Source organism: Phocoena sinus, chromosome 3 (assembly GCF_008692025.1).
Source record: "Phocoena sinus isolate mPhoSin1 chromosome 3, mPhoSin1.pri, whole genome shotgun sequence".
In the NCBI taxonomy this organism is placed as follows: domain Eukaryota; kingdom Metazoa; phylum Chordata; class Mammalia; order Artiodactyla; family Phocoenidae; genus Phocoena; species Phocoena sinus.
Window position 1 is genome coordinate 54187867 of NC_045765.1, and position 24969 is coordinate 54212835.

A 24969-nucleotide genomic window follows, 5' to 3' on the forward strand; every position below is an offset into this window, starting at 1 on the left:
CTCTCCCGTTGCGGAGCAACAGGCTCCGGACGCGCAGGCTCAGCAGCCATGGCTCACGGGCGCAGCCGCTCCGCGGCATGTGGGATCTTCCCGAACCGGGGCACGAACCCTTGTCCCCTGCATCGGCAGGCAGACTCCCAACCACTGCGCCACCAGGGAAGCCCCAAACATATTCTTTAGTGATAAGAAAGTATTTAAAAAGTTAGAAAATGAAGGTTTAAAAGTGCTTTCCAAAGGGATAAAATGAAAAACAGATAATACCAGGTGTTGGCAGGAATGCTGAGGAACTGGTATATCCAGACACTGCTGAAAGCAATGTAAACCACTTTGGAAAACGATTTGGAAATATCTACTAAAAGTGGACATGCACTTACTAAATGAGCAGCAATTCCACCCTTAGGTATATACCCAACAGAAATGCATATACATGTTTGTTGAAGGACATGTAAGAGAATGTTTATAGCAGCATTATTCAAACAGCCAAACGTTGCACCAACCCAAATATCCACATACAGTAAGATGGGTTATAAATTGTGACATATTCATACAGTGGAATACTATACAGCAACAAGAATGAAGAACTAAAACTAAAAGCAATATCATGGATAAATGTCATAAACATATTGTTGAGAAGCCAGATGCAAAACAGTTCACACTCTACTATTCCATTTATATAAATTCAAAACAGGCAAAACTGAACTATAGTATTGGAAGTCGAGATATTTGTTATACTTGAGCTGGTAGTGATTTTAAGGGGTAATTTGTGTAGCACCTGGGATGCTAATAATGTTTCGTTTCTTCAAGATGCTGATACCAAGTATGTTCACTTTCTGAAAATACAGTGAGCTGTGTTAAGGATTTTTCACTTTTCTGTATGAATGTTATAATTGAATTAAAATATTCATTTAAAGAATTATTTTCCAATAGGATGAGAGCTAGGAAAGAAGTGTAAATAGAAGTGTTGGTTTTCATCATGCTTTCTCACGTATTATATTTGTTATATGAATATATTCCTTTGCAAACAAAATGAATATTATGTAAACATTTAAAATTTTTGCTATTTAGCATCAAATAACTTAGAGCGTGATGAAACTGAATATAGAGAAAACAATATTTTATTAAGACAGTTCATTGCAACAAGTACCAACGGAAGGAGCAAAAATTTCAGGAAAATCAACAGCATGCAAGGATTTGGAATGGCACACTATAAATAAATGCAATGACAACAGAATTTAGTTTTCCAAAACTGGACAAGGTAAAGTTAAATGGACTAATTCACTACAAAAAGGAAATCAAGGCTATATCGGAAGATGGAATTTTTCTCCATGACGCCCTCAAATTCGGTATCTGGGGAAATTAGAGATAAATGACAAATACCTTGCATCATGATGAGATCCCTAACTGAATCCAGAGCTATTCCGCAAGTTGGCGTTTTCCTCTATTTCTTCACCAGCGCCCTGGGTCGGGAGGTTGGGGAGAATCGGCTTCAAGAATTTAAACTCATTTAACCCGGATCCTCCCGTCAGACACACCTCGTACTGGTAGCTCTGGCACAGGGTCCCCGTGCCGCTGACGTCCACCAGGTGGCCCGGAAAGGGGCCCTCGGGCACCGAGCAGCGACCCACCGAGGCCGCCCCGCCCCTCCTGCACAGCCGCACCGCGACGAACACCAGCACCGAGAAGACGAAGAGCGACGACACCGACGCCAAGGCCACCACCAGGTAGACGGTGAGCGGGTCGGCCGGGACCGCGTCCGCCGCTTCCGCTTCCGGGGCCGGCAGGTAGGGCTGCGAGAAGCCGTCCACCAGCAGCACGTGCAGCGTGACGCTGGCCGAGAGCGGCGGCTCGCCGTTGTCCTTGACCAGCACCAGCAGCCTGTGCTTAGCTGCGTCGCGCTCGCTCAGCAGCCGGGCCGTGCGCACCTCGCCGTTGTGCGCCCACACGCCGAACAGGCCGGGCTCCGTGGCCTTGAGCAGCTGGTACGACAGCCAGGCGTTCTGGCCCGAGTCGCCGTCCACCGCCACCACCTTGGTCACCAGGTAACCCGCCTCGGCCGCCCTGGGCACCAGCTCGGTGCAGGGCGCCGAGGCGTTCTGCAGCGGGTACAGCACGAAGGGCGCGTTGTCGTTGTCGTCCGCCACGAGCACGCGCACCAGCGCCTGGCTGCTGAGCGCGGGCGAGCCGCGGTCGGCGGCGCCCACGCGGAACTCGAACGCCCTTAGGGCCTCGTAGTCCAGGGACCTCAGGGCGAACAGGTGGCCGTTGTCCGGGTTGATGGACACCAGGGAGGCCAGGGGCACGTGCGGGTCGAGGGTCGGCAGCAGCGAGTAGGTGACCTGGGCGTTGGCGCCCTCGTCTCTGTCTGTGGCGCGGACGCTGCCGATGTGCAGGGCGGGGCTGTTGTTCTCGCGGACGGACAGGGTGTAGGAGGTCTGGGTGAAGGCGGGGGCGTTGTCGTTGACGTCGGACACCAGTACGGTTATGTTGTGCTGGGTTTTCAGTCTCGGTGTCCCCATATCTGTGACGGTGATGGTGACGTTGTATTCTGCTCTGCTCTCTCTGTCCAGTGGCCTTTCGGTCACTAGGGTGTAAAAGTTTTTGAATGTGGGTTTCAAAAGAAAGGGGAGATCATTCTGGATGGAGCAAACCATCCTACCGTTGTCCCCGGAATCTGGATCAGAAACACTGAAAACAGCCACCACAGTCTCTGGGGAGTTTTCTGGGGTAGAGCTGGTGAGCGTCGACATGGTCAGTTCGGGGACGTTGTCGTTCACATCCACCACCTTTATAACTACAGTGCATTTTCCTGAAAGGCCCCCGCCATCTGTGGCTGCAATCTCCACGTTATAATATCGAGTTGCCTCGAAATCCAATGCCCTTTTCAGACGAATTTCTCCTGTTATTTCGTCTATTACAAATGGTTGAGTAGCTTCATCACCTTGGAATAGAGCGTAGGCTACATTCCCATTCGTCCCTGCATCTAAATCTCGGGCGGAGACAGCGACAACTAAGGAGTTTAGGGGGCTGTTCTCCGGAATCTGTACCTCATAGACCGACTGTAAAAACTCAGGGGCGTTGTCATTGATGTCCACGACTTCAATGCGGACTGCAGTGGTCCCGGACCTGGGCGGAGCCCCACTATCCAGCGCCGTGAGGGTTAAACTGAGCTCAGGCCCTTCCTCCCGATCCAGCGGTTTGTCCAGCACCAGCTCTGGGTATTTTCTGCCATCTCCGCGATTATGAGTGACAACATGAAAATGGGAGTTGGGGCTGATTGTGTAATTCTGAATAGTGTTGCTACCTATGTCAAAATCCTGAGCTATTTTCAAAGGAAACACAGTCCCTGTCTGGACGTTTTCTGGGATTTTTAGGAGCATTTCCCTCTCGAGGAACTCTGGGGAATGGTCATTTATATCTGTGAGCTGCAGATCAGCTTCAAAAAACTGCACCGGGTTTTCCAGTAATAGTTGGAAATGCAGTATGCAGGGATCTGTCGCCCCACACAGCACCTCCCGGTCTAGTTTTTCATATAGAAGCAAATTCCCGGTCGTTACATCCAGCTGCAAGAGCTGTTTATTTCCTTTGTAATGGATTCGCGCGCCCCGAGTGGTCAGTTCCCCCACACTGAGCCCCAGGTCTTTTGCCAGGGTGGCCACAAAAGACCCACTTTCAGTTTCTTCTGGCATGGAATACCTAACTGCTTCAGAGCCAGGCTCCCACAAAAGCAATAATATAGCAAGAAAGATAACTTGCCTTTTCTGTAGCGTTTTTGCTGGTGCAGTCTCCATTGTTCAGACCCGGTTCAAGAACTTGCAGTTTCTTCAACTCCGTATGCAATCAACCCAGATGATTTGGTTAAATAAACTCGAATTAGATCTTTCTGACTGACCTGCAGTAGAACGATGCCCTTCTCTGGAGATCTCTGCCTCTAGATCTTATGTAAAATGCTTCCTTCTTTTAGAAAGCATTCAGAGTTCTGATTCCCAGCTTAATGGCTTCCCGGGTATCCACAGAGCCATTCATTCCTACTCCTAGCCTGCAGCACCACCAGGCGTCCTTATTTACTATTGCATATAGTATTTGCCGTCTCTTTCCAAGTTAGAACCTTTTAAGTCACAGAAGTGTTCCCAGTTGTATCTCCACTTCTCAGTTATTGTAAGTTCTAAATAAACATGTGCTAAGTTAACTTCCAGCGAAAGAATACTATTCAGAACAAACTAAAACACTAGTATTCCTCATAAAATATCTTTTGAGTACTTGAAGAAACTTTCTTTTGTGTGATTCTTATTTGATTATATTCACGAAATAAGCAATAATGGATGTTTACAAAAGTTTCCACTATTAAAGTTATTTTTATTTTAAAATATTACATATTAGAAAAGGGCATAAATCATGAGTGTACAACTCAAAAAATTTTCAGGAAGTAAACACACTCATAAGCAAAGCCTAAATTGAAATTAACATGTTACAAAAACCCTAGAAGCCCCCTCCTCTCATTGTCTGGTCACTACCCTCCCCCCTAAAGGTAAGCACTCTCCAGATTTCTATTATCATAGAGCTTGTGTGTGTCTTTTTTGAACTTTTATACAAATGGAGTTATAGAGTGTTATGTTTGTCTTCTTTCACTCAACATTACCTTTGTAAAATTCATCTGTTACATATTGTTCTAATTTATTTTATTCTCATTGCTTTATGTTATTCTATTGTATGACTATACCACCATTTGTTTTTTTATTCTCCAGTTGATGGACACTGGGGTTTTTCAGTTTGGGAATATTTTGAGTAGTGCTGCTATGAACACTCTTGTATATGTCTTTTGGTGTCTATGTGTGCATTTATATTTACTATATTCCTAGGAGTTAGACTGTTGTGCCTTAAGATGTGCACATATATATATATCTTTAATAGATATTGCAAAACAGTTTTCAACTGTGTTTTTACCAAAACCAGCAGAGTGAGAGTTCCAGTTGCTCCATATGCTTGTCAACATTTGATAATATCTTTTAATTTTAACCTCTCTGATGAGTGTGTAATGATGTCATATTGTAATTTTAATTAGCATTTCCCTGATGATTAATTAAATTGAGCACATTTTTCACATGGTTGTTTTTATTAGTGTATATTCTTGTGAAGTACATAAGTTTTTTGTCTATTTTTCTATTTAGGGTATTTGTCTTTTTTTCTTATTAATCTTTAGAAGTTCCTTATATATACTGGGTATAAGTACTTTTTTAGAAGTATGTATTGCAAATATTCTCTCCCATTCTGTGGCATGCATTTTAACTCTCTTGTATCTTTGAAGAACAAAACTTCTTAACTTTTACTCTAATTTTTCAATATTTTTTATTTATGGTTAGAACTTTTTGTGTTTTCTTTAAATCTTTGCATACACTAAAGTGAAGAAAATATTGTTGTATGGTGCTTTTGAAAAATTAATTACTTTACTTTTCACATTTAGAGCTATAATCCTCCTGAAATTATTTTTTCATGTTAATGAGGTTAGGGTTAAATTATTTTTTTTTCATATAAATATCCAAATGACTGCACCATCTATTGAAAAGAAGTTCCATTCCCAGTTGTTTCTGACGTGCCATTTTTTTCATAAATCAGGGGTCCATAGTTCTGTTCAAGAGCCTTTTTTTCCCATTTTTCTCTTTGTTTATCCCACAATACAATATTATCTTAATTACTATACTTCATAATAGGTTTTAGTATCTGATTGATAAGTCCTCCAGTTTTATTCTTTTTCTTTAAGACTGCTTTGGTTATTATTGTCCCTTTGTATTTCCATATAAACTTTACCTTTCTCTTTTTTTAAAGATTTTTTTTTGATGTGGACTATTTTTTTTAAGTCTTTATTGAATTTGTTACAGTATTACTTCTGATTCATGTTTTGGATTTTTGGCCACAAGGCATGTGGGATCTTAGCTCCCCGATCAGGGACTGAACCCACATCCCCTGCATTGGAAGGCGAAGTCTTAACCACTGGATGGCCAGGGAAGTCCCCATATAAACTTTAGATTCAGCTTGTCAGCTTCCACAAAGAAATCTGAAGTTTTGTTTAGGATTTTATTGCATCTGTAGATTGAGAAGAACTGACATATTCCCAATATTGAGTCTTCTAACTATTGAACATTATATATTCCTCTGTTTATTCAGATATTTAACTTTTCTCAATAATATTTTATATTTTTCAGTGTAGAAGTCTTATGCATATTGTTATGTTTGTTTCTAGATATTTGATGTTTCTGAAACTATTGTAAATGATGCTTGAAATTTTTAATTTTCTGGGTTTTGTTGCTGTATAGAAATACAATTATGATTTGCATGTAGACCTTATATCCAGTGGCATTACTTACTTCATTTATTAATCCTAATAGTCTGCAGATTCTTTATGACTTTTAATGTATACAATCATGTCATTTTTAAAAAAGACTTATTTCTTCTCTTCCAATCATTGTGTCTTTTATTTTTTCTTTGCTTTATTCCACTGGTTAGAACCTATAGTAAAACACTGAAGTGAAATAGTAAAGGCAAGCATTCTTGTCTCATTCTTGATCCCTGAGGGAAAGTTTTAAATAATTTACCATTAAGGACAATGTTTACTGTAGGTTTTAAAATACTTTCTGAAACTTCCCTTCTGTTTTCAGTTTGCTAACAATTTTACCATGAGTGTGTGCTCACTAGTGACTTTTTTCTGTATCCATTGAGGTAATCATATGATTTTACTCCTTTACCTATTAATGTAATGTAATATATTGATTGGATTTGCATTCCTAAAATAACACAGTTTTCTCATAATTTATTATTTCTCTTTTATATATTTCTGAATTTTATTTACTGATATTTTGTTTAGAATGTTTCCATATGTGTTTGTAAAAGAGATTGGTCTCTAGTTTTCCTTCCTTATGATGTCCTATTCAGGTTTGGATGTCATAATCCATTGAAGTCATGCTGGTACCCAAATAATCTGGGAAATATTTCCTATTTATCTGTCTTCCAAAAGATTTTGTATAAATTGGTGTTAGTTGTTCCATGAGTATTTAGAAGAATTCACTAGTGTGAACTGAAGTGGCAAGGTTTTTAATCACAAGTTTAATTTACTTAAGACATGACTAATCAGTTTTAGTATATTGTGTTTTTAAAAGATGTTTTCCATTTTACATAAATTACCAAATTTATTGGCATACAGTTGTTCATAACATCCTCTTTTATTTTTTAATGTCTGTAGGATTGGTAGTGATGTTCCTTTTTCATTCCTGATATTTATGATCGATGTTTTCTTTCTTTTTAACATTAGTCTTATGAAGAGTTTTTAATAAGAGTTATTAATTATTACATGGAACCAACTTTAAGTTTTGTTAATCTTCTTGGTTGTATATTTGTCAGCTTTGTATTTATTTATGTTTATATATATATATGTATTATTTTCTTCCTTCTACATTGGTATTTGGTTTGTTCTTTTTCTAGCTTCTTCAGATGAAAGCTTAGATTATTAATTTTTAACCTTTCTTTTCTAACCTGTGCATTTAAAGTTTTAAAATTTCCCTGTAAAATCTGTATTGATAGATCAGATCTTAACTTTTACCCAGTTCAAAATATATGTAAATTTCTTCTGTGATTTCTTCTTTGACTGATGGATTATATTATTTAATTTTGAAGCATTTGGGTATTTCTTTTAAATTTTTATTTCTGCCTTAATTTCATTGTCAAAGAGCATATTGAGTGATTTCAATTCTTTAAAAAAAATTAGAGACTTGCCTTATGACCCAGAATATGGATAATTTTGATATATGCATGTGCATATAAAAAGAACGTGTACTCTCCAGTGTACTATGTATGTCAGTTTATTCAGATATAATTATTGTGTTGTTCAGATTTTTAATATTAGGTATGTCTTCTTATTCTATCAGGGGTTGGGAGAGTTGTAATACATCCTCCTCCTATGACTGGATTTATCTATTTCTTATTTATGTTCTTTCAGTTTAACTTTCTATATTTTGTAATTATCTTATGGGGATATATTCAGTCTTAGAATTGACATACTTCTGGTATATTTACCTCCTTATCATTATGAACTATCTCTCTTTATCTCTAGTAATGCATCTTAAAGTCTCCTTTGTCTTATGTGAGTATATCTATACTTGGTTTATTTTGGTTAGTGTTTGTGTCATGTATCTTTTTCTATTTTAAAATTTTCAAACTTTCTGTCATAACACACACACAGTTATGTAACAGCATATAGTTGAATTTTTCTTAAACCTAATCGGACAATATTGGTTGTTTAATTGGATTATTTAATCCAATTGCAATTAATGTAATATTTGATATCTATCCACTTATATATACCATCTAAATTTTTGCTATTTGTCCCTAAAGTTTTTTTCTTCTTTTCGATTATTTAGATATTTATTTTTTTCCTTCGATTAATTTTAAAATTATTCTCCTCGTGATTATCTTAGAGATTACAACATCCATCTTTGATCTACAAGAGTCTAATACAAATTATTTAATTTTACTACTCCCATGATAATGCTTAGAACCTTAAAATTCCTTAACTCTGTTTATAGCACCTGCCTTTTACATTATTATTGTCATGAATTAAAATGTTATATATATTTTAAATCCTTTAAGAAACTATTATTATTGCCTTTAATAATCAATAGCAATTTATAGTTACCCTTATTCTTGTTCTTCATTTCTTCCTGCAAATCTGTGATTCCTTCAGGACTGTTTTCCTTCTGCCTAATGAATTCCACTAAAAGTATTTCTTTTAGTGCAGATGCGACTGTGATTAATTCTCGCAGTTTTTGTTTGTTTGAAAGCTTCATTTTTGAAAGATATATTTTCTGGTGATAGAATTCTAGTCTGGTAGTTATTTTTTTTTCAGGACTCTGAAGACATCATTCCTTTGTCTTTTGGCTGCTTGATATTCAGTTCTCCATTTTATTGTTGTTCCTTTCAAAGCAATATGTCATCTTCATGTGATTGCTTTTAAGATTTTCTCTTTGACTTTAGTCTTTAGCAGCCTTCCTGTGATATTCCTAGCTGTGCTTTGTTTTTTATTTAACATCTTTATTGGTGTATAATTGCTTTACAATGTTATGTTAGTTTCTGCTGTATAACAAAGTGAATCAGCTATATGTATACATATATCCCCATATCCCCTCCCTCTTGCATTTCCCTCCCACTCTCCCTATCCCACCCCTCTAGGTGGTCACAAAGCACTGAGTTGATCTCCCTGTGCTTTGCAGCTGCTTCCCACTAACTATTTTACATTTGCTAGTGTATATATGTCAATACTACTCTCTAGCTTCGTCCCAGCTTACCCTTACCCCTCCCCGTGTCCTTAAGTCCATTCTGTACATCTGTGTCTTTATTCCTGTCCTGCCCCTACATTCATCAGAGCCTTTTTTTCCCTCTTAGATTCCATATATATGTGTTAGCATACGGTATTTGTTTTTCTCTTTCTGACTTACTTCACTCTGTATGACAGACTCTAGGTCCATCCACCTCACTACAAATAACTCAATTTCGTATCTTTTTATGGCTGAGCAATATTCCATGCTATTTATGTGCCACATCTTCTTTATCCATCCATCTGTTGACGGACACTTACGTAGCTTCCATGTCCTGGCTACTGTAAATACTGCGGCAATGAACATTGTGGTACATGACTCTTTTTTAAAAATAAATTTATCTATGTATTTATTTATTTTTGGCTGTGTTGGATCTTCTTTGCTGCACACGGGCTTTCTTAAGTTGTGGCGAGCAGGGGCTACTCTTCAATGCGGCGCACAGGCTTCTCACTGCGGTGGCCTCTGTTGTCGCAGAGCATGGGCTCTAGCTGCACGGGCATCAGTAGTTGTGGCACACGGGCTCAGCCGCTCTGGGGCATGTGGGATCTTCCTGGACCAGGGCTCGAACCTGTGACCCCTGCATTGGCAGGCAGATTCTTAATCACTGTGCCACCAGGGAAACCCATGACTCCTTTTGAATTATGGTTTTCTCAGGGTATATGTTCAGTAGTGGGATTGCTGGGTCATATGGTAGTTCTGTTTTTAAGGAACATCCATACCGTTCTCCATAGTGGCTGTATCAATTTACATTCTCACCAACAGTGCAAGAGGGTTCCCTTTTATCCACACCCTCTCCAGCATTTATTGCTTGTAGATTTTTTGATGATGGCCATTCTGACTGGTGTGAGGTGATACCTCATTGTAGTTTTGATTTGCATTTCTCTAATGATTAGTGATTTGAGCATCTTTTCATGTGTATGTTGGCAATCTGTATATCTTCTTTGGAGAAATGTCTGTTTAGGTCTTCTGCCCAATTTTGGATTGGGTTGTTTGTTTTTTTCATATTGAGCTGCATGAGCTTCTTGTATATTTTAGAGATTAATCCTTTGTGAGTTGCTTCCTTGGCAAATATTTTCTCCTATTCTGAGGGTTGTCTTTTCATCTTGTTTATGTTTTCCTTTGCTGTGCAAAAGCTTTTAACTTTCATTAGGTCCCATTTGTTTATTTTTGTTTTTATTTCCATTTCTCTAGGAGGTGAGTCAAAAAGGATCTTGCTGTGATTTATGTCATAGAGTGCTCTGCCTATGTTTTGCTCTAACAGTTTGATAGAGTCTGGCCTTACATTTATGTCTTTAATCCATTTTGAGTTTATTTTTCTGTATGGTGTTAGGGAGTGTTCTAATTTCAGACTTTTACATGTAGCTGTCCAGTTTTCCCAGCACCACTTATTGAAGAGGCTGTCTTTTCTCCATTGTATATTCTTGCCTCCTTTATCAAAAATAAGGTGACCATATTTGTGTGGGTTTATCTCTGGGCTTTCTGTCCTGTGCCATTGATCTATAGTTCTGTTTTTGTGTCAGTACCATGCTGTCTTGATTACTGTAGCTTTGTAATATAATCTGAAGTCTGGGAGCCTGATTCCTCCAGCTCCGTTTTTCTTTCTCAGGATTACTTTGGCTATTCGGTGTCTTTTGGGTTTCCATGCAAATTGTGAAATTTTTGGTTCTAGTTCTGTGAAAAATGCCAGTGGTAGTTTCATAGGGATTGTATTGAATCTGTAGATTGCTTTGGGTAGTATAGTCATTTTCACAATGTTGATTCTTCCAATCCAAGAACATGGTATATCTCTCCACCTGTTTGTATCATCTTTAATTTCTTTCATCAGTGTCTTATATTTTTCTGCATATAGGTCTTTTGTCTCCTTAGGTAGGTTTATTCCTAGGTATTTTATTCTTTTTGTTGCAACGGTAAATGGAAGGAAACAATAGCAAATATCAATAAAACTAAAAGCTGGTTCTTTGTGAAAATAAACAAACTTTATAAACCATTAGCCAGACTCATCAAGAAAAAAAGGGAGAAGACTCAAATCAACAGAATTAGAAATGAAAAAGGAGAAGTAACAACTGACACTGCAGAAATACAAAGGATCGTGAGAGATTACTACAAGCAACTATATGCCAATAAAATGGACAACCTGGAAGAAATGGACAAATTCTTAGAAAAGCACAACACTCTAAGACTGAACCAGGAAGAAATAGAAAATATAAACAGACCAATCACAACCACTGAAATTGAGACTGTGATTAAAAATCTTCCAACAAACAAAAGCCCAGGACCAGATGGCTTCACAGGCAAATTTTATCAAACACTTAGAGAAGAGCTAACAGCTATCCTTCTCAAACTCTTCCAAAATATAGCAGAGGGAAGAACACTCCCAAACTCATTCTACGAGGCCACTATCATCCTGATACCAAAACCAGACAAAGATGTCACAAAAAAAAGAAAACTACTTGCCAATATCACTGATGAACATAGGTGCAAAAATCCTCAATAAAATACTAGCAAACAGAATCCAGCAGCACATTAAAAGGATCATATACTATGATCAAGTGGGTTTATCCCAGGAATGCAAGGATTCTTCAATATATGCAAATCAATCAGTGTGATACACCATATTAACAAATTGAAGGATGAAAACCATATGATCATCTCATAGATAGAGAAAAGGCTTTCAACAAAATTCAACACCCATTTATGATAAAAACTCTCCAGAAAGTAGGCATAGAGGGAATTTATCTCAACATAATAAAGGTCATATATGACAAACCTACAACCAACATCGTTCTCAATGGTGAAAAACTGAAACCATTTCCTCTAAGATCAGGAACAAGACAAGGTTGCCCACTCTCACCACTATTACTCAACATAGTTTTGGAAGTTTTAGACACAGCAATCAGAGAAGAAAAAGAATAAAAGGAATCCAAATCAGAAAAGAAGAAGTAAAACTGTCACTGTTTGCAGATGACATGATACTATACATAGAGAATCCTAAAGATGCTACCAGAAAACTACTAGAGCTAATGAATGAATTTGGTAAAGTAGCAGGATACAAAATTAATGCACAGAAATCTCTTGCATTCCTATACACTAATGATGAAAATCTGAAAGAGAAATTAAGGAAACACTCCCATCTACCATTGTTTTTTATTCTCCTAATTGGGTTTCATTGAGCATCTTAAGCGGTACATTTTGTTCACCATTTTTGGAAAATTCTTGGTCATTATTTCTTTAAACATTGCTTATTCCCCATTCCTAGTCCTTCTAGGATTACAATCATATGTGTGTTGGAGTTTTTCATTATGTTCCACATGTCACTAAATATTCTTGTCTGTATTTTTAATTATTTCATTCCTCAGTGTTTCTATTTGGATATTTAATATTGGCCTGTCTTGCATTCACTAATCCTATAATCCTTTACAACTACTATGCCATTACCGAATCTAATATTTTAAAATTTCAGTTATTATATTCTTCAGTCCCAAAATTAATTTCCATTTTATTCCATTCTCTAGTGAAATTCTCTTCTACCTATTTTCTGTATTCCTTATTTTAACATATCAGTCATACTTATTTTAACATCACTGTCAGTAAATTCTAGTATGTATTTTATCTGTAGGTCTTCTGTATTGTCTGTTTTTTCCTCTAGGTTTTATTCATGTCAACCAGCCTTTTTGTTTGTGTGCCTCATAATTTTTTATTGAATGCTGAAGATAAATGTAAAAAGCTGTCCGGGATCCAGATGATATTATTTTCTTCCAGAAAGAGTTCACCTTTTCCTCTGTTAGCTTGATAGAGTCATGTCTAATCAAATTGCCTTAATTCAAACAAGCACTGTGCGTAGTCAAGGTTCTTTGCAGTCCTGAAAAGCACCTGACCCTTCAGAATTTTCAGTTCAGAACTCAGTGTATTCTCCACAGCCTTTCCCATGGCAGGTCACAGACTAATTTTCATGCATTAAGACTATTAAAACTTCACTCTGCTTTTCAGAAATTTTCCTTCAAGTTTTTAGTCTTCTTCCCTGGAATGTCCCAGAATTTGACAAGCATCATGAGGGGGAAAACTGGCCTTGAGCTTGAATCCTCCAGTTTGCCAAGGGCTATTGAAGTTACCCCATCCCTGGAAGAAGGCTTTTGTCTGTTCTTTGAGTTTGCAAATTTCCTTAGGGCAAATTGACTGGAGGAGTCAGTTCAGAACTCCAAGGCTTTTCCTTTTCAGGAATCTTAGCCCCTTCAGTTCTTTTTATATCATCTGCTGTCTGTTGCTTGAAACTGGTAATTTCTGAATTTAAAACAGGTTTTATTGTTGTTTTCTGCTGTTAGATAATCCATCTAACCGGGAAACAGAATTCCAGCAAATATGTGCATAACTTATAATTTAAGACTATTTAAAATCTATATTTTGTAATTTCTGGTAGTAAGAAATAGAGGGTCTTAAAGTGATGTGGGTTATATTGCCTTCAGTAGAATTTCTGTGCCTAAAACAGCATGTGTTAAACTCACTATATGCTATGCCTAAAAACAACAACAAAGGAATTGTAAAAAATGCACATATAATAGCAGCACTTGAGAAACTATGATTGAAGTGTGTATTATTATCCAGATATTTGGCCTCCATTCTCTATTTTTGTTTTGCAAAAGTAGAACTGGCCTGTTTTTCTTAAGGTATTCATTTTGTGGAAGTTATTTGGATTATATTTACTATTAAATTATAATCATTGAATTTTAAAATGTTGATCTGTTCTACACCAAAGACTGGTGGTGATCCCCAGCTAGTAAGGAATGATCCATCCTTTATAAATACACAGTAATTTATAAAGTAATACACAAAGTAATTCATAAATTTACTCATATAAATTCATAAATGTGGTTCTGAGTGTTTGGCCAGTCTCATTTGGGTGATTATATAAATTGGACTTTCCTGGCATAAACAAAAATATGAACTTAGATGTTCATATGTTGAAATATATTGCTGAAAACTTCAATCACATTTCTTGTCATCATACATAAAAACTATTTCATTTAAATATCTAACAGTAAATGGAGAAGTTAAAGTAAATGGAGAAGTTAAAGTTGACTACTGTATTTATGTCATATATTTGTTTGTGTTTAATTTTGTTCTCATTTTTATCACTTTATAATTTCAAGTATTAGATTGGATGAAGGCTAATAGCTATGTTTCAATAATAACTTAAACAGTAATTTTCCTTTTTTATTTCATTATATCCTTAGAAAAAATGTAATTCAGAGAAAGATGCAAGTAATTAAATTCCAGGAGGATGGCACAAGATCTAAAAATAAATACTTAGGTTATAAAGCAGGCTCTTTAATTACTCACATTGTGGCAAAAGTTCAATAACTGGTCTTGTAGTTACATCCATATAAATTTAGTTGGAAACCACATAATTGTCTTGCTTGGCTTAATGAACACAACATGAAACAATTATAATTCAGATAAGTTTATCTTAATTTCTATTTCTATTCTTGTTGTCTTAAAAGAAAAAACAATGCTTGTTTCTTACTACTAAAAGTTAGCATAATTGAAAAAGTAAATTTATGCAAAATACCCAAATGCTACATTGAAGAACAAAACAAGGTGACTTGGAGATCAAAAATAAATCATCATTTTGTTCATAAAAGCTGCCCATGTTTGCAGAGTAGCTTAAAATGAGCAATCAGACTAGAACATAATAACCAAAACTGAGAAGAAATTCTGACTCTTGAAATATGCAGAGAAGCTGCAGGAAAACCAAGAAAAACACATACGTTAAACTACATTTGAACTTCTGTTAATAGGACAAAAGGAATGACAAGAAAGTATATGCCCTCTACCTCTTGAGACCTTTTAAAGGATTTAGGGTTTACTTAAGGTTCTAAGATTTTAAGTATTTTACCAAGCAGTGACTTAGTTTTATTTTAGTGAAGTGATACCAAGTTATATAAGATTTTCTCTTTAATTGTTATTTATAAATGAGAATAATTTTTATTTTAATATCAGTGAGTATTTATGGAGCAATTACAATGTGCTACGTAAGTAGCAAACAAGATAATCTCTAGCATATACGGTGCTCACAATGGGATATGGTCACAACTGTAGTGTATCAATAATTTAATAAAGTGCATGTTTAGGTACAATTTGGGAGAAACAAGTATGCTAATTTATATGTTCATGGCTATTCAGGGGGGCATAGCCTGGTAGAATAGTGAACAAGAAAGGTCTTAGGTAGCTACAAAGAAGTTCAAACATTCTGGCCTTGCAAATATAAAGCTATGTGGTAAAGACAAGTACCAAAAATATATAGAAATGTAAGATTACACAGAAGCTTTAAAATGTTTCCCTGAAAAGACATTAACCAAGAAGTTCCTTTAAATAAAATTTCTTCTTACACTACTTGAGTAATTTATGGTTATGGAAAGATTAATCACCAAGAGAAGGTCAAATATGGAGAAATACATAATATCAAGTGTAACTAAAAATGCTAAATCCAAGCAATATTAATAAAAGGAAGATTTAGCACAGAGACATGCATAATTTGCAGTAGAGATATACATATTTCTACAACAATACAATCTCAAGAGAAAGTAACGCAATGTGAGTCAGGTTTAACAAAATTGAGAGGCTCACTTGACCAAATACGACACTTAACCGAACAAAATTATTCCTGCAGTTGGGGCTTTCTTTTAATTTCTCTCTCTGTGTTCTGAACCAAGAGTTTGGGAAATACTGGCTTCAGGAATTTGAACTCACCAGTTTCATGGTCTCCCGTCAGACACACCTCGTACTGGTAGCTCTGGGACAGGGTCCCCGTGCCGCTGACGTCCACCAGGTGGCCCGGAAAGGGGCCCTCGGGCACCGAGCAGCGACCCACCGAGGCCGCCCCGCCCCTCCTGCACAGCCGCACCGCGACGAACACCAGCACCGAGAAGACGAAGAGCGACGACACCGACGCCAAGGCCACCACCAGGTAGACGGTGAGCGGGGCGGCCGGGGCCGCGTCCGCCGCTGCCGCTTCCGGGGCCGGCAGGTAGGGCTGCGAGAAGCCGTCCACCAGCAGCACATGCAGCGTGACGCTGGCCGAGAGCGGTGGCTCGCCGTTGTCCTTGACCAGCACCAGCAGCCTGTGCTTGGCCGCGTCGCGCTCGCTCAGCAGCCGGGCCGTGCGCACCTCGCCGTTGTGCGCCCACACGCCGAACAGGCCGGGCTCCGTGGCCTTGAGCAGCTGGTACGACAGCCAGGCGTTCTGGCCCGAGTCGCCGTCCACCGCCACCACCTTGGTCACCAGGTAGCCCGCCTCGGCCGCCCTGGGCACCAGCTCGGTGCAGGGCGCCGAGGCGTTCTGCAGCGGGTACAGCACGAAGGGCGCGTTGTCGTTGTCGTCCACCACGAGCACGCGCACCAGCGCCTGGCTGCTGAGCGCGGGCGAGCCGCGGTCGGCGGCGCCCACGCGGAACTCGAACGCCCGCAGGGCCTCGTAGTCCAGGGACCTCAGGGCGAACAGGTGGCCGTTGTCCGGGTTGATGGACACCAGGGAGGCCAGGGGCACGTGCGCGTCGAGGGTCGGCAGCAGCGAGTAGGTGACCTGGGCGTTGGCGCCCTCGTCTCTGTCTGTGGCGCGGACGCTGCCGATGTGCAGGGCGGGGCTGTTGTTCTCGCGGACGGACAGGGTGTAGGAGGTCTGGGTGAAGGCGGGGGCGTTGTCGTTGACGTCGGACACCAGCACGGTTATGTTGTGCTCGGTTTTCAGCCTGGGGGTTCCCATATCTGTGACGGTGATGGTGATGTTGTACTCGGCTCTGCTCTCTCTGTCCAGAGGGCTCTCTGTTACCAGGGTGTAGAAATTCTTTAAAGTCGGTTTTAGAATGAATGGCAGATTACCTGGAATAGAGCAAACCATCCTTCCATTGTCTCCGGAGTCTCTATCTCGAATTCGGAAGATGGAGACTACAGTCTCAGGAGCATTTTCTGGGATGGAGCAGGTGAGTGAAGGTATGGTAATTTCAGGGGCGTTGTCATTCACATCTACCACCTCTATGGCTACAGTGCCTTTTCCGGAAAGGCCTCCTCCATCTGTAGCCTCAATTTCCACGTGGTAAGATTTAATTTGTTCAAAATCCAATTTCTTTGTCAGTCGGATTTCTCCTGTGACTTCATTTATTGAGAAAGTTTGTTTAATTTCCTCTGATGCTTGGAACAAACCGTAGGAAAGAGTCCCAAAGTTTCCAGCATCTACATCCCTAGCTAAAACAGTAAGTATTGGGGAGTCTAGGGGGATGTTTTCCAGAACCTGCACCTCATATGGAGTGTGCACAAACTCAGGAGCATTGTCATTGACATCCATGATCAGGATTCGTAACATGCTGGTGCCAGACCTAGGTGGAGACCCGCCATCCAGCGCCATGAGGGTTAAGCTGAACTCAGGCTGCTCCTCTCGATCCAGTGCTTTGTCCTGCACCAAATCTGGATATTTATTGCCCTCACTATGATTTCGAGTGACAACGTGAAAATGAGAATTGGGGCTGATAGTGTATTTTTGAAGACCATTGCTGCCCACATCCAAATCCTGAGCTAATTTCAACGGAAAAACAGTCCCTGGCTGGCTGTTTTCCGGTATTTTCAGGAGCATTTCCCTATTCGGGAATACTGGGGAGTGGTCATTTATGTCCTGGATTAATAGTTCTCCTTCAAAAAATTGCACCGGAGTTTCCAGGAACACTTGGAAATGCAGCACACAGGGTTCAACGGGGCCACATATATCTTCCCGGTCTAGTTTCTCCCTCAAAAGCAAATCTCCAGTCTGGCGATCTAGCAGCAAGCGCTGCTTGTCATCGTCACACACTACCTGGGCCGACCGGGCGGCCAGCTCCCCAATTCCCAGGCCCAGGTCCGTGGTCAAATGGGCTATAAAGGAGACGCTCTCTGTTTCTTCCAGCACAGAATAACGAATAGGCGCAGGGTGAGCCTGAGATAAGAATAGTATCAAAATAAATGTTATCACTTGCCTGTTTTGTTGAATTCTCTCTAGCGTCTCCATGTTGGAGCCAGAGCGCTTACATCCAGTCCCTTCAGCAACCACAAAAAGACCCGAGGTATTAAATTCTGACTTCTTGCTTGGTAGAATCTTCACAAAATTGCCTTTAATCTTAAAGTCGTTTAGTATATCGCTACCCAAACTCGTTGGTAACCCAGCACGACTGGCAAAGCTTCTTCTGTGTGGTGTTGATTTCGGCTGGCAACAAAGGAACACGGGAGCTTTTTAGGGCTCCTTATTCACAGTCTTAGCCGGCAGCGCCACCCTGCGTCCTTATTGAGAAACTAATACTGTAGTCTCAAGTCAGCCTATTTTGGAAGTGTCCAAATGCAAGCCCTTTAAAAAAGTGTATAGAACTTTTTTTTTTTTTTTTTTTGCGGTACGCGGGCCTCTCACCGCTGTGGCCTCTCCCGCCGCGGAGCACAGGCTCCGGACGCGCAGGTCCAGTGGCCATGGCCCACGGGCCCAGCCGCCCCGCGGCATGCGGGATCCTCCCGGACCGGGGCAAGAACCTGCGCCCCCTGCATCAGTAGGCGGACCCCCAACCACTGCGCCAAGAGGGAAGCCCTAGAACTTTAAAAAGTTTTGTTATTCCATTAAATGGCTTAAGGTATAGGTTATTCCATTACATTGCATGAGCTACAATAATTGTGAGCACAAAGCAAGGGGCTATCTTCCTCTCCCCATACCCTTACAAGTGGAACTTAAAGAACTCCATTTCCCCTTTGTCATAATCTAACCAGGGGAGATAAACTCTTATAAAATTATAATTAATAATAGTTTTATCTGTTTATTTCCAAGTATGTGAGAAATTTATGATGGTGCAAAAAGTTTGTGTAAAGTGTTCTGTACCACTTGGTCTCAGGTTCTATTTTTTTACGCTGGTGTGCAAACAGTAATACAGTTAAATAAGGCATCTTGCTTTGTTATAAGTCCTTTTACAGTGTGAGCCCACATTAAAATATTAAGGAGGTCAAATACTATTAGAATCAGATTCTTAGATCCAGAGAGGAAATGAAAGGATTTTTACAGATAAAGAAACAGAAGCTCAGAGGGTGATAGGACTTGATTATTCTACTTGACTATTATCAGGATAATATCAAGACAAAATTGAGTGAAAATCATAGAATTTTATTAAGGTAAAGCCTTTAAGTTTAAGCTGATTTAGCTAGATATCTGTATTTAATAATGAGTTTGCTTCTTACCACATTGATCCTTTGTAGCCCAGATATCACATTCCTTGACTAGCCAATTTGCGGGAAGATAAGAAGCAGTGATTTAAAACATTTTAATGTGTGAGCAAAGGGTACCTCAAGCTTTGCCTGCTTATATATGGAGAAGAGGAGAGACTTGTTTATAAAATGGATTTCAGTGCAGCATGCAGCTATTGTGATTTCCCTGATATAGTAAGTTAACTGAGACACAATCAGTTTACTGGTTACAATTAGTATATTGAATGGGATACCACTTATCTTGGTACATATGGGATTTCTCCTCCTTAAATATCTTATAATTTAATTACTTAATTAACTTCATAAATTATGATCCACATTTAATGAATTATTTTAAAATCATGTCAGTAATCTTAGATTCTGATAATGATAGAAAATATTAGGAAAAATTATTATTATTTACTATTTTTTGGCCATGCTGTGCACATGCTCAGTCTTAATTCCACAACCAGAGATCGAACCCGTGTCCCCTACAGTGGAAGCGTGGAGCCTTAACTGCTGGTCCACCAGGGAAGTCCCAGGAAACATTATTTTTGAAAGAAGCCTGGACTATAGTAGTCATTCAGTAAATATCATTTGGATAAATTAATTAACCCACTCTAATGATCATATTTCTACCTATATTAGATTACTGTGAGATCATGCATTCAGCCATGAACGTGTCTGACACTGAATACAGAATTCTGAGAGATGAGAGTATAATACACGCTAAGCACTGTTCAAATAAATTTACTTTTATTCTAGCTCTGTTAATTCCTGTTGTAAGAGATCTAGTAATAGCAATAATAGTAATATTAATATGCTGTAGAATTTTCTTTAATGCTTAAGGCAAATGAGAGAAATATATATCAACATTAAGTGAAGTGATAAAAAATAATAAACATAATGAAAAGAAAAAAAGAAAGAATATTACTTTAGATATAAATGGAAAGCAAATTTCCTGAATGAAACAAAAAATTGTTTCGTACTATATTAACTGAGCTCTAGTTAAAGTTAAAGAGTTCAGGACAAAATTCAAACTAGATTTTTTTACTTATTCCTGTATGCTGACATAGTAATAGTGTTGCAGATTAGCTCTTTTCGATCCCTTTTGTCAATCCAAAACAAATGAAATCTAGGTAATATTAACATATATGTGTCACTATATGCCAGATAGTACTCTATGCATTTTACATACACTAACTCATTTTATCCCTCAAACAACCCTATGAGGTGGGCACTCTTATTAGGCACATTTTATAGACAAAGACGTTGAGGAATAGAAAGTTTAAATAATCTGCCCATAGTCATGCACCATGTGAAAATGGCAAAGGTAGGATTCAAACTATTACAGAATGGCTCCGGAATCCATTCTTTGATCTAACTAAGTGGAATTAGAGAGGTGAACAACATTTTAGGTAATTTAGATCCAAACTTCAGCCTTGCCTTGGGTACACAGATATCATAGGTGAAATATATTTCTATTCAAATTTTCAATTAATATAAGAATCTTTTAAATAGTTTGTCTGCCTTTAGAGATAGGTACCAGCAAAAAGAGGTGCTTACAAAATTTAGAAATTGAAAGGAAAACTAAGAGTCTTTTGTTGAGATCATTAATTAGGTTTAAAAAAAAAAAACTAAGAGTGACATGAATAATGAATTCCCTGTAGCCTTAAATATATATATATATATGTATAGATCTTTTGAAATGTTACCAGTGTGTAAAGTTAAAATCAAGAAAGGTGGCCTAAGATGATAGTTTAACATTGCATCATGGATTATTTTGCCAAACTGCCAAACTTATCAGAAAAAAACTATTATATCTGCATGGAAGAGGCAATAATGGTAAAGAGAATGACTACCTGCAAAACCATTCCATTCCAGTCAGGAAAGCTGCATTATCCATTCTGAAGGATTCATACAACAACTTACACAATTGGTTGCCAGACCTGAAGCACAATATTTAAAACATTTCTTCCATTTTGAACACACAAAGAGAGATAGAATAGTTAGAGGGATACTCTGGTAATTAAATATCAGTTTTAATTCCTCCTTGGTAAATTACAGGCAAGAACTTTAAATATCCTTGAGGGAAAGATAAAAATCATTTTAAAGGAATTTGAATACAAGAAGTCCTGAAGTTCAAATGCTAAACACATACTATGAAGTTTTGAGTAGTCTCACTTGTTTTAAAAAAGAGAGAGAGAATGCTTTTTTAAACTTCATGATGACTTGAAAACAACAAACAAACAAACTTCATGATGACTTGAAAACAACAAAAAAAATAGTATTTGTATGTTTAATTTTTCAAGATTGTTTTGGTACTTGCATTTCCAAGTGAATTTTACCTTCAATTTGCTAATTTCTGCAAAAAAAAAAAAAAAAAAAACCAAGCCTGCTGGGATTTTGATAGGGATTCAGTTGAATCTGTGAACCAACGTTAAATCTTCCAACACATGAACAATTTTCCATTTACTTAGGTTTTCTTTAATTTCTTTCACTGATGTTTTATACTGTTTGGCATACAAGTCTTGCACTTATTAAATTTATTCCTAAGTATTGTATTATTATTATTATTGTTTTGTGGTACGTGGGCCTCTCACTGTTGTGGCCTCTCCCGTTGCGGAGCACAGGCTCCGGACGTGCAGGCTCAGCGGCCAAGGCTCACGGGCCCAGCCGCTTGGCGGCATGTGGGATGTTCCCGGACCGGGGCATGAACCTGCGTCCCCTGCATCGACAGGCGGACTCTCAACCACTGCATCACCAGGAAAGCCCAGCTGTGGGTTTTTATAGTTGCGTTTTATCAAGTTGAGGATATTCCCTATAATTCTTAGTTTCATGAGTCTTTTTATTATGAAAAGGTGTTGTATTTTGTACAATGCTTTTCTTGCATTTATTGAAATGGTTGTATGGTTTTCCTTTTCTGTTAATACGGTATGTTGCATTAATTGATTTTCATATGTTAAATCAACCTGTATTTCTGGGACAAATCCCACTTGGTCATGTTGTATAATCCTTTTCACATGTTGCTGGAGGCAGTTTGCTAATATGCTGTTGAGGATTTTTTGTACCTATATTCACAAGAGATATTGGTATTTAATTTCCTTTCCTTGTGTTATCTTTGGTTCTGGCAGCAGGGTAATACTGGCCTCATAAAATGAATTGGGAAGTGGTCCCTGCTCCCTTTTTTTTTAAACAAGTTTGTGAAATATTGGTGTTAATTTTTTTTTTTAAATATTTATTTATTTGGCTGCACCTGGTCTTAGTTGCAGCACTCGAGATCTTCGTTGCCACATGCAGGATCTTCATTGCAGCATGCAGTATCTTTAGTTGTGGCATGAGGGATCTTTAGGTGCGGCACGTGGGATCTTTAGTTGAGGCATGCGGGATCTAGTTCCCTGACCAGGGATCAAACCTGGGCCCCCTGTATGGGGAGCATGCAGTCTTAGCCACTGGACCACCAAAGAAGTCCTTGGTGTTAATTCTTTAAATGTTCAGTACAATTCAGCAGTGAAGCCATCTAGTCCTGGCTTTTCCTGGTGGAAAGTTTTCTGACTACTGATTAAGTCTTGTTGAATAGGATGAAACATTCAGGATAAAGAAATCCATTTCCCCAGAGATAAATATAATGGGGGAAAAAACCTCAAAAGACAATACTTAAGAAAGACAATTTTAATTTTTGATAAACTTCTAATTTTTATAGAAGTTCAGTTTCTAATCAAAGTCTTGCCTCATGGACAGCCCATATTAGTTGGACACTATTGACTTCAGAAATCTGAATCCATGGGCTTCCCTGGTGGCGCAGTGGTTGAGAGTCCACCTGCCGATGCACGGGACACGGGTTTGTGCCCCAGTCTGGGAGGACTCCATATGCTGCGGAGCGGCTGGGCCCATGAGCCATGGCCACTGAGCCTGCGCGTCCGGAGCCTGTGCTCCTCAGCGGGAGAGGCCACAACAGTGAGAGGCCTGTGTACCAAAAAAAAAAAAAATCTGAACCCATTTGTCTCTGATATTCCAATCAGAAACCTCTCATATTAGTAGTTCTGGAACTAAGTCTTAGTGATGTTGACATCCCCAGAATGCTCAGAAGGTGGCCTTATGAGCAGCCCTCCACTGAAGGCTCCTTGTTCATCCTCCACATTTGAGTATCATTGAATAGGAGCAGAGAGAATTGAAAGAGGAAGATGGCTAAATCAAATTAGTGATCAAGAGGATAGAGCATGTGTTGGCTTGAATAAACTTCTGTGGGTGGTTCAAGGAACAGAAGGTAGGGCTGGGATAGGTCCTAGACCAGGTATGGCATGATTATGCCAAATAGAAGGTGGCTTCTAGTTGTCTTTAATAACAGCACAAGTTTGTGCCTGGCTGTGTCTGTCTCTTAGGAGCCTAGATATGCTTCAGTGCTCTATACTTCCAGGTTGTGGGTCCATGTGCTAAACATTAAGTACTTGGAAGCTTTGAATCATTGATAAAATAGTCATGAGTTTTAGCTCATCACCATCCAGGATACCACCTTGTTCTACCTGGTACCAACTCAGTACACAATATAGGATTGCTTAGCAGTGGGTTTTCTTTGTCATCCAGCAAGTTGGGTGTGTCATCCAGGACCACCATATGCAGCACTGTCATGCATATTAATCAAGACCATGTGTTTTCCCTGTAGGTAATTCTCATGTGTCAATTACTTCAGTTACAACTCATTTTCCTCAAAATCAGCTTTATTCTAAGATTAAATCAGCTTGTTTACTCTAAAGATTGAAAAGTAAATGATGTCTTCATTAGCTCTCATGTCTATAGCCTTATCAGACATCATGACAGCCAAGAAGCAGAGGGTGACAGTCCCTAAGATTTTGCTTCATAGAGCAAATGCAGAGCAGTGCCACCCAAGGGAGACTGGGGCCCAGCTCAAACACATCATTAGGTGTTGGTTCAGAACTTCTACTTGTGTGTGGCAAAGTTGAGCTAAGCTTCTTAATTCAGGCTTGGATTTGTAGAGGCTGAGACTGTAACCACTTTGAGACTCCTTCCTCCCTTTGCAAGACTACCAAAACCAGTAATGGTATGAGGGAAACCTCCAATAGAACATGAGTTCTCAATAAAATATCACCAACTAACAAGACTAACAGTGTGCAAAACAGACTCAACAAATAAAAGATGTATACAGAAGAAACAGAGATTGGAACAATATGGAAAGAACTTAAAAGTAAAAGATATTTAATTTCCTCCAACAAAAAAGAAGGAAATGGCAATTGTTTAAAAAAAAAAAAAAAGAACAAATTGTTGTGAAAACCTGCCAAATGGAAATTTTGGGGGAAAAAGCCCACCAAAAACTATAGTTAATTTAAAAAAATTCAGTATATTGGGTGAATCTCAG

The 24969-nt window shown here is 38.9% G+C and overlaps 3 protein-coding genes across 3 annotated transcripts in view; 1 reads left to right on the forward strand and 2 right to left on the reverse strand.

Annotated features, from left to right (window-relative positions):
- Nucleotides 1–24969, forward strand: part of LOC116751289 (transcription initiation factor TFIID subunit 7-like) — a 183069-nt gene that overhangs the window by 118270 nt on the left and 39830 nt on the right. The window lies entirely within an intron of this gene.
- Nucleotides 1068–3977, reverse strand: LOC116751282 (protocadherin beta-5). The gene has a single exon (XM_032626992.1). The coding sequence runs from the start codon at nt 3786–3788 to the stop codon at nt 1398–1400; it is 2391 nt and encodes a 796-aa protein (XP_032482883.1). The 5' UTR covers nt 3789–3977; the 3' UTR covers nt 1068–1397.
- LOC116751285 (protocadherin beta-4) lies at nt 10553–18627 on the reverse strand. The gene has a single exon (XM_032626995.1). It carries the CDS (start codon nt 18385–18387, stop codon nt 16012–16014), a length of 2376 nt encoding a protein of 791 aa, XP_032482886.1. The 5' UTR covers nt 18388–18627; the 3' UTR covers nt 10553–16011.